Raw genomic sequence first — 14,345 nt, forward strand, 5'->3', positions numbered from 1 at the left:
AATGTAAGCCATTAAAAGAATTCTTTATAAACTAGATCATTGATTCACAATCCTCAAAGTGCAAATTAATTTGTTTAACCTCAACTTCTTAAAATCTGAAACTAGTAGGGAAAAGCTATTGATGTTAGTCTTTGTTTTTCAAAATCTGAAACCATCCTTCCCCTGAACAATCTGTGACACTTGGCAGTGGCGAATAAGTGTTGGAAAATTAGAAATGTATTCGGTGCTAAACTGATAAAGTAAAATACTGTTGACCTGTGAAACCCCTCACACATCTAAACCATGAACATCAAAATGTCACCAAACTCCACTAAGGTAACAATTTCTAACAACATGCTGGACTTGCTTCACACCAACCTCTTTTCCTTCGCATGCCACGCTTCATTTATAACCACATAACTTGTGAATTCTCTCTGTGTGGTGTGAGTCTTCATTGTCTCTACAGTAGTAAGTAACAGTATTTGCTTAAACCTCAGAACAAAATGCCACAAGGTGATTCCACTGCTAGCTCCACGCACCATGCTGCACCCACTACAAATACTAGGCGTGTGCCTACTCCAGGAAAGGCCACAATACTTGCCATAGGCAAGGCCTTCCCTAGCCAAATCATCCCTCAGGAGTGTTTGGTGGAGGGCTATATCCGTGACACTAAGTGTGCAGATGCTTATATTAAGGAGAAATTGGAGCGTCTTTGTAAGTGCAATATTACTTATTTGCTTTCCTTTTGTCACTGTTTTAAACTAGTGATGTCAGAAGTCCCATATCCATAAATCACTATATATATATATATATATATATATAAATCTCACATAAGTTGTCGAATTTGTAAAATTGAATTAAATTTAAAGTTATAATTTTTTTTTTTAAAAAGAGGGTTGTTTTGAACCCAAAATTATAAAATAGGATGAGACGAATTTATTTTGAAAATTAGGATGAAATCGTTGACTCATGACGACATTCGTCATAAGTGTGATTGGTTTCTTTTTCTTCTTTTGGAAAAGAAAACTCGTGAGAACTTCTACCGATTCTTGTATTTAAAAAACGAATACAGAACCGAAGTTATTACGAGTCCTTTTGAAAAAAACCAAAGGAAACTGACCATGTCGTTATGAGTCTTAACATTTTCACTTTATTCTAAAAAAATTATTCAACTGACCTTATTTTTGACCTTATTTTACAATTACGGGTTCAATAGAGTCTTTTTTTAAAAAAAAAGCCTAAAGTTACAGTGATGAGAAATATGGATCTGTAAATGTGCATAACCTGAAGCATTGAAAACATTAGTAAGCTAAGCTACAATCTTTTGTTCCTTGATTTGCCATTCTGCAGGTAAAAACACCACTGTGAAGACAAGGTACACAGTGATGTCAAAGGAGATTCTTGACAAGTATCCAGAGTTGGCCACGGAGGGTTCCCCAACCATAAAGCAGAAGCTTGAAATAGCGAACCCAGCAGTGGTAGAGATGGCTACGAGGGCGAGCCTTTGCTGCATCAAGGAATGGGGAAGGGCAGCTGAAGACATCACCCACATGGTGTATGTTTCCTCAAGTGAGATAAGGCTACCAGGTGGTGACCTTTACCTGGCAAACGAGCTTGGTCTGAGGAGTGACATTGGGCGTGTGATGCTCTACTTTCTAGGCTGCTACGGTGGTGTCACAGGGCTGAGAGTGGCCAAGGACATTGCAGAGAACAACCCTGGTAGCAGGGTTCTGGTGACAACCTCTGAGACCACCATTCTTGGGTTCAGACCCCCCAACAAGGCCAGGCCTTATGATCTTGTGGGGGCTGCACTGTTTGGTGACGGAGCTGCAGCGGTGATAGTTGGAGCCAACCCTGTGGTGGGTCAAGAGTCTCCCTTCATGGAACTGAGCTATGCAGTGCAGAAGTTTGTGCCCGAGACACACAGTGTGATTGATGGGAGACTCTCTGAAGAGGGCATAAACTTCAAACTTGGAAGAGACCTTCCTCAGAAAATTGAAGACAACATAGAAGAGTTCTGCAGGAAGCTGATGGCGAAAAGCAGTGTGAAGGAGTTCAATGATTTGTTCTGGGCTGTTCACCCCGGAGGGCCTGCGATTCTGAACAAGCTTGAGAGTACTCTGAAGTTGAGCAGTGAGAAGTTAGAGTGCAGTAGGAAGGCACTTATGGACTATGGGAATGTTAGCAGCAACACTATATTCTATGTGATGGAGTACATGAGGGAGTTTCTGAAAGATGGTGCTCAAGAATGGGGCTTGGGACTCGCATTTGGTCCCGGAATTACTTTTGAAGGCCTTCTCCTGCGCAGCCTCTGATCTTAATCATGCTGCTCTTTCTTCGCTGCTTTAGAATTGAAATTGAAATTTCAAATAAAGTTTCGTCTACCCAAATACTCTCTCAATATCAATACACACAAATATATTATGAAAAATATTCTAGCTGTCTTTTCTTTTTCTATCAATTTCTACAAGATATATGAAGAATTGGATTTCAGGCTAAAATTGCATTAAGATACAACCATATTACTCTCTCTACTATAAAAAGAAGTCTTATTTCCCAAACAAAGCATATTTGTAGTGAACCGTATGGTATCCAAAATGCCTCTATTAGTATTAGTATGACCGAATGTATATTATCGAAGCACAATATAAGACGATGATTCTATTTTTTACTTTCTGCCGTAAATTAACATAATAGTTATTAATTAATGTATTACTAACTTTATTTTTTAAAGAATTAATCACTTATACTAAATCATTTGAGAGTAAAATAAATAGAATGAAAGTATAATTTTTCATGATTAAATATTTATTTATTATTTTTTTGTTTTATCTCTTCCAAGTAACTATTAAAACTGTTATTTTCTCATTCTTTATTGTATTTTAGCTTTTATAATTTCCAAGCTGTTTATTCTTCAACACTCTTCTTAATTATTTTAAATTTTTCATCGGTCTATATCTCTTAATAGGGTTAACACCTCTTAATAATATATCAAAATTAAACAGAATAATACAATAAATAAATATATATTAAAAATGTATTAACTTTTCTAATTAATATATACAATTATAAAAATTAAATTTTAACCCAATACAATAAATTTATAATATAATTTATGCAGGAATATGTTTTTGCAAGAGATGTTAAAACTGTGTTGAGCACGGTATATTTTCAAAACAGAGTAGCCGTTTAATTTTTTTCTTTACTTCAAAAGCTTCTCAAACAACCTACTCGACGCACATCGACGCCATGAATCTTAGCTACGAACAGAAGCTTCAAGTTGTTACAAAAATCATACTAGATGACGAGGCACGCGCCTGCGACGCGCCACCGTGCGAGGAAGAGCTCGGACTCAAGGCAACCCTTAAGCCGCACCAGGTGGAAGGGGTTTCCTGGCTAATACGGAGGTACAAACTCGGCGTCAACGTTGTCCTCGGTGAGACTGTAACCCATTCAATTTGTTTCGTTGCTCTTAATTTGTCGGGATGTGAAAGAAACTGTGGCGTGGCGTTGTCCATTTTTTTATTTTGTTCCATTTGCAAACATTCTTTGGGGGAAAAGTATGAATTCGGAGATTGTAAGGTCTAATCTCCGGTTCAATGGGTTTGTCTGCATTGAAATTCTGAGAGTTTGAAAGGAAGTTTGAGTTAATTTTGGTCCGTTCCGGACTGTGCATACATAATATTCTTACACATGTGAGCAGATTTTCAATTTGATCCTATAGTTAAACACTTATTAAATTGGTATTTGTAATGTAAGTTTTACTGGTTTGGTCCCTTCCTTCATACATGGATTATTAACTTTCTTACATATTCTTCATTTGGTCTCCTATACATGTGCGTTACATTCTTAGCAACATACTTTAAAATATATATTTGGATGAATTTTGTGCCGTCAAGTCATTCTCTTCGTGGGAAATACATGGAATTCAACTAGAGATTATTGAAAGAATTGTGTTGCCAATATCTAGTAGGTAGTAACACATGTTCTGATTGTTGGGAATAGTCCAAGTGTGAGTCAAAAAGTCTCACATTGGATAGAAAAGACAAAGTTAAACATTATATAAGAATAAAGACCCATAATAACATTGCCTTAGGGTTTTGGTGTAAAACTGGTGTGAAATGCCTTATGTGTGTAAGACTAATATTATATAACCATATAGAACCACAATCTCTCAATGAATATAACCATGACTATGCCCATAACCTCATATATGTGAAAAATATAAAATATAAACCCAATAGTGGTATCAGAGCCGATGGTTAGGAGTGACTGACCGCATAACCATAACCATAACAAAAAGGGATCACCGAAGTGAATGACCGCATGACCACAACCAAAGGGGTCACTCATACACCTGAAGGGAAATATATCATGAAGAAAAAAAAAACACAAGGGACTCACCCTTGAGGGGAGATGTTGGGAATAGTCCAAGTGTGAGTCAAAAAGTTCTACATTGGATAGAAAAGACAAAGTTAAACACTATATAAGAATAGAGACCCATAACAACATTGCCTTAAGGTTTTGGTGTAAAACTGGTGTCAAATGCCTTATATGTATAAGACTAATGTTATATAACCATATAGAACCACAATCTCTCAATGACTATAACTATAACCATGACTATAAACCATATATATGAAATATATATATAACCCTAACAGTCATGTTATTCTCACCTTTTTAAATACTTAAAATTAGTCCTTTAATGTCTATTTATTGTAATATCTAATTGAAACTGATGGCATTATCTTTGAAGTGCCAAGTTTAATATTTATTATGATACAGGATTAGAGACAATGTAATAGAGACCATGTAATGTGGGGTATGGAATATTCTTTGGAGGGATAAAACATATATTTACTCTGAAATTGTAGTTATGCACTTTTTGTTTATTAAATTAATATTAGAGTTTGGGTGATATCCATATGGTATTCTCTGTGTTTGGCAAGGAGGAACTTTTCTCCATTCAGTATCAATCCAATCTATTGATGTTTGTGTACAATAAGGCATGTTGTTTAGTTGTTTCACTTTTTTTTTGTAGCAATAGGGTGTCCTAGGGCATGAGGTTCTGGCTTGGTGAGGTTTAGGGAGGGTGGATATGCACAGTCTTAGCCTTGTATGCCAGAGGCTGATTCCAAGATTTGAAACCTATGACCAAGCTGCACAAGTCAGCAATTGCGCAACATTCATTTTGTAATTCTTTACAAAAATGAAGAAAAAATGTCCAAAATTGAGAGATGATGTTTTTTAGTTTTGTTATTCTGTTTTGAAGATTTAAGACCTGGTAGGTTCGATAGTATTTATGAAGCAACATTTTTTATTAGGTTATGACTAGAACTTTTCTATTATTTGCAGGGGATGAGGTACACTCTTCAATTCTGTGTCAGAGCTTGTGTAAACTGACAGGAAATTTTTGTTTAATCTAATTGGTATTATAGTCATGAAATTCATCTTTTAAAGTAGTTATTACTCTGTTGGTTTATTTTGGCAAGTGCACCAATTTAGTTGAAGTTGCCAGTTAGGGTTAGAGTTATTGAACCACATGTATATGACAAATATCTATCATTATTGAATGCTGATTCCTCAAACATATAACAAAACATTTGAGTATTATGATCCGATGTTAGATACACTTGATATATTGAAATTTATTCCTGTATATCTCATTGATTTCAGAGTTAATACTCGCTTGCTAGCCAGAACTTAGATTTTAAATATTAAAACTAGGAGTAAGATAAATATAAGCATTGTGAATATTTGAGGGAGGGAGAGAGACACACACATACACACACACACACATATATATATATACACACACACACACACACACACACACACACACACACACATATATATATATATATATATATATATATAGGGAGGGAGGGAGAGAGAGACCTATATATATATATGTGTATATGTATATATGTGTGTGTGTATATATATATATATATATATATATACACACACACATATATACATATACACACACATATATATATATATATATATGTATATGTATATATATACACACATATATATATATATATATATATATATATATATATATATATGTCTCTCTCTATATATATTTATATATCACTAGAATATTTTAGAGATGAATATGACATCCAATCCCTATGGGGAGGTCTAGCTGCTCATGGCAGTAATTACAAATTAGAAAACCTCTAAAGAGAACCTAAGAAGGGAACAGTCCCTTTCACAGATCCAAGCTTTCCTTTCTGCATTGTTGTCATTTTGTTATGTAAAATCAGTATATTTTACCTGGTAAAAGGCTGGCTGTTACATGTTTATCAGATATCATATGCTTCTTGAAATTGCAGTTTACTTGTTTAAGAGTTTCAGTATTTTTAATGAACTAATGGAGGTGAGCTTAGTCATGGCATGCAAACATCTATTGTTTTTGTTGCTTCTGAGCTGCATGATTATTTATCTCCATTGTTTCATATCTTGTTTGTTCACATACAAAGAGCTGTATTATCTTAAAAATGGTTAACTTCTAAGAGTTGTGCATGCTTTTTAATTTAGCTTGGGCCTTGTTTTTCCCTAATTGACCAAATGTAAGGCTGATACGAGGTTCACAATATTCTCATTCAAATACAAAATCAAGATGCGATCCTAGTTTTTTTTTTTTTTTTTTTTTTTTTTATGTTTATTTTGGATATGGACAGATGGGACTGGGCAAGACTTTGCAGGCTATCTCCTTTTTAAGCTATTTAAAAGTGTGCCGGTTGTCTGATGGGCCATTTTGTGAGTGAAGGAATCTTTGTTTAATTTAAGAATTTATATTTTTATCTTGTAATCTGTGTTTTGATAAATATTTAGCTCTCTTATGCTTTTATATTATTTTCAGTGGTAATATGTCCTCTAAGTGTGACTGAGGGTTGGGTGCTAGAGATAGTCAAATTTACCCCTAAACTAACAGTCCTCAAATATGTTGGTGATAAAGAAAATAGGTGCAATCTACGCATGAAAATACGTGAACATGTAGCAAGACAGTCATCAACAATGAATGTGAGTAAACTATACTATCGTGTATGCTCTTTGAATATGGAGTTCTGGATTACATTTATTAAAAAGCAATGTTCGGATAACCAAATATTGTTGTGGAAGTTGTAACATAGGAATACCGTGGAAAACACAATTTTTTTTTCTAACCTGATGACCTACCAACGGTAGAAGTATTATGAGCTTTAGCAATCAACAAGCACAAATAATACTATTCGAGTGTCGCTCTCATTTTGAGGAAAAATAGGAGGAAAAGAAAATAGTGAAGTTATTGGAATCGTGGCTAAATGGCAATCACCTGAAAAGTCCTTTTCAAAATCAAGTAGTATGGTTGTTAGTAGTATAGGTGTTAGGATGTCTACTAATTATTTGGTTGAACTTTTATCAGGTCTTATTGCCTTTTGATGAACGCAATGGCATGCAAAGTCTTTTTCAAAACCTAGTATTAAGGGTGTTTGAATGTCTACTAATTTTCATTTTCTGCAACTTTTATCAGGTCTTGTTGCCTTTTGATGTGCTATTAACTTCATATGACATTGCACTGGTGGATCAGGATTTTCTTTCTCAAATACCATGGCAGTATGCAATCATTGATGAAGCTCAGAGACTTAAAAATCCATCTAGTGTATGTTGAAAAAACTCTTAAATGCCATATGTTTGGCAGTGTTCAGTAAAAAGTATGCTTCCGTATATAAAGCTTGTTTAATTACATTTCAGTGAAGTGTTAGTTATTACATATGGTATGTATTGGAGATATGTTGGACCACAGGATACCAATAGGACATTAACAGTGTATTTCAGGAAGAGAGGTAAAAATAGGAAATAAACCTTTGTTATCCTTTGACTATTAGTTAGGTTTTCTATAATAGTTAGTTAGTTGTATAGTTGTTTACATCTGCCTTTCATAAATTAGACCCCTGTAGGGAAGGAAGGGAGATTTTTTGGTTAGATAAAAACCGGACAGATTCTAGTGTGAACAGAATAGACTCCTTTGTGTACTCATTTTGTTCTAAAACTCAATAAACCCGGGAACAAATAAAGCCCTTTTCTTTTTATCATTATAGAAAACCTAACAACTGGTCCGACCTACCACTTTCTCCTTTTTTGTGATGGAAAAACACATCCTGATAGCAATAAATATGATAGCAGAGTTGTAGAAAGATGTCACACTAAAGAAAACATGCTTGACTTGAACAAAATTCGTAGCCTCATCTTGGAACATCCTACAAAAGCAAACTCCAGAATGATAATGGGAACTCCAACACCACCAAAATAGGTTCTAGTGAAGACGAGGGAGAAGATGAGAATGGAGAAATTCTTCAAAGTGCACCATGTTAAGCCATTAGAGCAGTTGCGTGTCACTTTCATCAATATGGAAGGTGATGCATGTCATTGGTTCCAATATTACATAACAAAGTCAGACACCTATCTCGGAAAATTTTTCTACAACTTTACTGGAGAGATATGGTGAAAATGGACGTGGTAATATATACGAAAGATTGGCATCCCTGAGGCAAATTGACAGTTGAACATCATGTCCAAGAATTCGATTTATTAATTGCCCAAACCTAGTTCTGAGGAACAAGTCTTGGGTGTTTCTTGGTGGAATTACATTCTGACATTAGGTGTCAGGTTTGCCCTCATGATCCAAAAGAGTTAATTCATGCGTGACATAGAAGTCATGAAGGAGGTAGAGCCCATTGTCTTCCTTAGCAAAGCCAATCACCTTCCCTATTCCCTGATCCTTAAATTGACAAGTTGTAAATCCATTGTATGTTTGTAAATAGAAGTCAAATTGCCAGATAATGTAGGCACATGCAGAAATTCAGAATTAGATTCTAGTTTATCATAATATAGCCTTTTTCAGCAACTGTACTGGAAGTTCCATGTGCAAATGTAATTTTTTTGTTTCTTGGACCGGGTCAATAAGATATGAAGCATTAGATGATCGAGTCATGTGGTTTGTGTAACATTCCGTCGGGATATTACGGATTTATAAATAAAATAAGAGAAACAAATAAATAACAACGCATTTAATAATATCTCATTTTTCCAAAACGCGGGAAAATTTAAAATTTATTAAATGAGCAAATATAGTTCATAACCATCTGTTACAAAAAATAAAAGAACAACGTTATAAAATCACCCATCAGGGTTTACAACTTGTTCCAAAAGCAAATAAAGAAAACATAAGAATTCCCCGAGTCGAACCCCTCTCTATGACTATGAGCCACTTGCATCAACAACATCTGCTCCCGTGTACCGCGTACACGATCATCGCCAAACACACGCAGATAGGGTGAGCTTAACATATAAATCATATAATGTTACAACATATATATTTACATACACACATATCACTGTACATAACTTAACATCCCACATTGTTCTATACTTTTGTTCTATACTTTAATTCCTACCATCTGACTCCCAATCAGATTATTCGTGTTCTACATCGTCTAATGATTACTTCAAGGTAACTTGCTGCCATACCTATCGGCCACAACCGATAGAGCACGTGCGGGAAACAATGCTACGGATCATACACCGTAACGCCAGGTAGAGTTCCCATATACGAACATAGTCCGTATCGTCCAAAGACTACCAAACTCGCCAGCCAACAACTGAGGAGGGCAATCTATCTGGACCCATCCGTACTGGCCACAACCAGCACACTCACACCGGCAACACTCGCCAACCCGAGCCACAACTCAAGGGTTCCTCGTGTTCATCCGTCATCCCGAGCCACAACTCAAGAGATGCTATTCCGAGCCACAACTCAAGGAATACCACGTGCTTAACCCCTATCACGAGCCATAACTCAAGGGATACGTTCCGAGCCACAACTCAAGGAACACCAGCAATCCCATCTTTAAAGCACCGCTAGACGCCTTGTAGATCACAATTACACAACCAAAATTCCATGCTGCAGCAGTACAAATCTCCTGGCGGGTGACAGCTCCTAGACCGCCTGGCGGGTGTCGCGTACCGCTAGGCGCACAGTGCCTTAAAATCCCTCTCGCTGCAGAGACCGCCTGGCGGAACTGCCCCCGCTGCCAGGGGCACCAAGCCTTGAGACCCCACTGTGATCCCGCTACCGCCTTGCGGTTCGCGTCCCACGGCCAGGCGCCGTGATAGTACTGTGCGTACTGGTTTTTCTGCTCAAGTCTAGCACAGTTTCTTACCTCATTTCCATCTGATCAATCCCCGGTATCATCTAACTTAAATGGTTACTAACAATGGTGAGGTTCAATCCTCACTCCCTAGCTTGATAACAGGACACATTCAATTATAACATTTAAGCTCCTTCCTTCTTAACCTATTAGTACTCTTAGATTCTTTACCATTAAGTTGTTGCCAAGCCTATTACACTGTTTGAACTCTCATTCACAATAAATGGTCAATTCTCTAAACACCCTTGCACCCAACTTATCCAGTATTCAGAATCTCTACTACGCCATAATATAGGAAGACGTCTAATATCTGATATCACTACCTTCTAAGGTAATTCCATCTACGGACCCTAACCCAACGGGAACAGAATCCAACCTCAGCGCACGACACTTCAACCTGCAGCAGCCCTGCCACTGCGCTGGCACCTGGCGGCCAGCCCCCGTGCCGCCAGGCGGTGCTTACCATCTGGACATTTTTTCCAGATTTTCCCCGCACCCAAAACCCCACCATTTCTCCATCTTTGTGAATTCCCACTACAATGCAATCCTATTCCAAGCACAATCATAACAATTCAATATTTAATTACATTGATCAACTATTCCTATGTCCAATTCACACTAACCCAGTTCAAATCGTAATTAAAGATATCACTCATTCAACCCTAAACTTATATACATTGTTCCATTCATTTAAGCCCTTAATTACGTGATTATACCCACCGTTGGTCAGCAGTATTACTCTATAAGAATTACCACTGACTTTTGCCCCGATCAGATTCAACCCAGAATTCCAGAAAACTCAAAACGAGTCAGATTGCCCCGCGCCGCCTGGCGGTTCAACCAGTCCTGCCAGGCGCATCATCAGCAAACCCAGAAATTGGTTAAGACGCCTTGCGTCGCCTGGCGGCCAAGAGTGTGCCGCCAGGCGGTTCCTCTTCCAGGAACCCAGAACACATGAAATTGCATGAGTCGCCTGGCGGTGGTTTGTCACCCGCCAGGCGGTTTCTGGAAATTTCCAGAAACGCAGAATTACACAGAATCAACAGTGCATAGACATCCAATATACCATACGTCACACACATTATTATTAATAAGCATAAAATTACGGAGTCCAGCTCCCCTAACCTGGAATTCCTTCGCTTAAATTGAAATGTTTGAGATACTCCAATGATCACCACGTCTCCCCGTTCTTGGTGTGCTCACTCAAACCTCACGAGAACCTCACTCAAACCTCACCAATCTCTCTGATTTTCGTGCTCTAATTCAGGTTGCTATTCCAGCTTGCCAAAACCTTCACTATGACCACTTTTTACCCTTTTAAACTTGGCTTTTAGTAGAGTTTAATTACCCAAAACGAAAATTTACCTAATGGTATTGTTAATTACCATTTAATTGACCTTTATGATCTGTTTTTCAGCTACCCAAGGCTGCCTCTCAACAGGGTTTTTTCCCAACCTTTCATATTCAATTCCAAGCCAAAATGCCAAAAATAAAGTTTTTAGTTTGGTTCTCTAAGGTTTGAACCCATAACCATTCAATCACAAAGCAATTGCACAACCAATTCAACCAAGTGATGTTTCATGCTTAACAAATCCAATTCAGACATCATATCATACCAGAACATGATTACATAGATTTAAATAATAAAACAATAACACAAAAGTTAGCATACATAGGACTCGAACCCAAGTCCTCTCACACAATCGAAGTACTCTCAACCACTTGGGCTTGTACTTTTCCACGTCATACCAACCATAATTTATTGATATAAATTATTTTCCCACCCGCATTTATTAATTAATTAATTATTTAATTAATTAAATTCTACGGGTCTTATAGTTTGTGGGTCCAAAATCATTTACACAAACACCTTCTTTAGGGAAATTTAATGGATTGAGTGCACAAGAGTAAGGAATATTACCTTGAATGCTAAGTAGCAATTTACTCGAGTCTGTAAGTTTTGTTAATGTGTCCAACGAGTTCCTTAATTTTAGAATCTTGTGTGTTGAACTTTACTATGGGTTGAGTTTTTTCGTATGAAAACAAATTTAATAGCCCTTGGGTCTAGTTTTTCCCTTTGTTGTTTGTGAATATGTACAAATGAGACACACCCAAATATTCTAGGTGGAAGGTTAATGAGTTATATGTGGATAGAACAAGTGGATAATTAATGACAAAAACAGTAGAAGGTAACTTGTTAGCTAAATAAGTGGCAATAAGTATGGCTTTTTCCAAAATTGTTTTGGAACCTTATTTTGATAAAGCATGCTCTAGTTTGTTATAGTAAGTGCTCATTATTTCCTTTCAACAATTCCATTTTGTTAGGGTGTGTAAATACATGAGGATTCATGGATTCTTCTTTTTGTAAAATGGAATTTAAGGTTTGATTGAAATAATATTTAGCGTTATCTGACTCAAAATGCATAACAATAGAGCTAACCTTAGATTTGCGTTTAAGGAGAAATAATCATGATTCCCTTGTACAATCATCGATAAATGTGATAAACCATTTAGTCCCTGAAATATTAGGACCATTAGAGGGACCCCACAAATTTATTTTTGGCCAACTCACACAACTCATAATGAAGACTCTGCAAATTTCAATTTTTGAACAAGGACGGATGCAATAGCTATATAAAATGAAATGAAGGATGACGAAGCAAGTGAATTTTTTGTGTTGGTAATGGAGGATTCAGATATGAAAGATTGACTTTTAAAGGGCAAATTCAAATATTTCATGTAGTGAAGGTCATTCCATTCTCTAGCCTGTCCAGTTGTTTTTCCTGATTTTTTGTTCTGCAAAATGCAAGAGTTGCTATATAAAATGCATTACATGAGAGATCCTTGGTAAGTTTTGTATGCATATCAAATTTGTGGACAATTTATGAACATGCAGAACATTTTTTAGAATTATGGTTGGGTTTATTTGGACATCTCCTTGACCAACTGCAATTATCTTATTTCCATTAGCTCTAGAAATTTTCTTGTTGCTAGGACATGAGGAATATGTGGCAAAGTATTTAGGGAAGGGTGTCGCATGGTCGATAGCTCTAGAGTCTAAAATCTAATAGTGATTAAAGGGTGTATTTGAGACATTAAATCCAATAGAAAATTGTAACTTACTAGAATACATCAATGAACACATTTGCGTGACAGAACTGACGCAAAATATAGAAAAATGATTAGTATTTATTTCTGCATAAATGTATACTTTCCATTTCATGTTATTAGCTCTTTAGGATCAAAATATGTAAATCATGAAAAGTTGAACAATGTAGTATTCTTCATCCTTTGAGGTTATTGGTACATGGTAAAATTCTCAGAACATTGACAGGTTTTATTTAACATTCTCAAAGATCGCTACATAATGCCAAGACGATTGTTGATGACCGGCACACCTATTCAAAATAATCTGTCTGAACTATGGGCTTTGATGTATTTTTGCATGCCTTCTGTCTTTGGTACACTGGATCAGTTCCTTTCTACGTTTAAGGACATCAGTGATCTTTCATCAGGTAATTCTTTATTTAATTTAGCATTGTGTTGTGTTATTTTGGTTCTTCTAGAAGTTTGCTTCACAATTATAGAATCTTAGTGCTCACTAATTTAACTTGATCCATGTTAGAGTATAACTTCTATGAGTTAGGAATAGAATGTAATTAGTAATTAACTATTACAAATTTTTTAATCATTAGCTGTTAAATATTTTAGGAAATTAAGGTCATTGATCCTTGATTATTAGGCAAGAATTTAATGTATTTGATTTATAAATTACTTTAAATACATATTATGTGGTCTGCATGAGACACATATGATAATTCATCTTTTATATAGTATAAGTTTGTTTTAGTTTTTTTTATCCCTCTTCCATTCCTCTCCGGTGAACAATACCCATGGCCATTGCGTGCCTTTTCCTTTTTCGTCCCTAGGCACTCTTTTTCTCCGGTGACCGTGCTATTAGAAACCCCCTCCCCTGGCAACCACCAAGCTTCGTTTCACTGCCTCACACCCACAAGAACAACTTCTTCCTGTCGTGTACATTTCATGCATCCGTAATAGATTGTCATTTTTCTCTTTCTTTTAGCACGACTCACTTTACGACACACATTCTACCACCTTTCTCACATCTAGGCACTCTGTTTTGGCTTGTTTCCCGTGGGT

The 14,345-nt window shown here is 36.4% G+C and overlaps 2 protein-coding genes across 6 annotated transcripts in view; both read left to right on the forward strand.

Annotated features, from left to right (window-relative positions):
• Nucleotides 1-321: 321 nt before the first annotated feature.
• On the forward strand, nucleotides 322-2,478 carry LOC114186347 (type III polyketide synthase A-like). Its single transcript, XM_028074416.2, has 2 exons — nucleotides 322-693; nucleotides 1,330-2,478. Exons 1-2 carry the CDS (start codon nucleotides 483-485, stop codon nucleotides 2,292-2,294), a joined length of 1,176 nt encoding a protein of 391 aa, XP_027930217.2. The 5' UTR covers nucleotides 322-482; the 3' UTR covers nucleotides 2,295-2,478.
• Nucleotides 2,479-3,142: 664 nt separating this feature from the next.
• ASG3 (SNF2 domain-containing protein / helicase domain-containing protein) overlaps nucleotides 3,143-14,345 on the forward strand; it is a 38,214-nt gene continuing 27,011 nt past the window's right edge. Inside the window, exons 1-5 of one of the 5 annotated variants that reach the window (XM_085673239.1) lie at nucleotides 3,143-3,423; nucleotides 6,675-6,753; nucleotides 6,857-7,017; nucleotides 7,508-7,636; nucleotides 13,519-13,699. In XM_085673239.1, coding sequence (XP_085529365.1) covers nucleotides 3,229-3,423; nucleotides 6,675-6,753; nucleotides 6,857-7,017; nucleotides 7,508-7,636; nucleotides 13,519-13,699 — 745 coding nt within the window. In that variant the 5' untranslated portion in view covers nucleotides 3,143-3,228. Of the gene's footprint in view, nucleotides 3,424-5,340; nucleotides 5,412-6,674; nucleotides 6,754-6,856; nucleotides 7,018-7,507; nucleotides 7,689-13,518; nucleotides 13,700-14,345 lie in introns of those variants that run through there. The other 4 variants (XM_085673238.1, XM_085673235.1, XM_085673236.1 and 1 more) reach the window with 4 other exon arrangements.

The sequence above is a fragment of the Vigna unguiculata genome, chromosome 5, assembly GCF_037176805.1.
Source record: "Vigna unguiculata cultivar grain cowpea cultivar isolate G323 ecotype 2 chromosome 5, ASM3717680v1, whole genome shotgun sequence".
In the NCBI taxonomy this organism is placed as follows: Eukaryota; Viridiplantae; Streptophyta; class Magnoliopsida; order Fabales; family Fabaceae; genus Vigna; species Vigna unguiculata.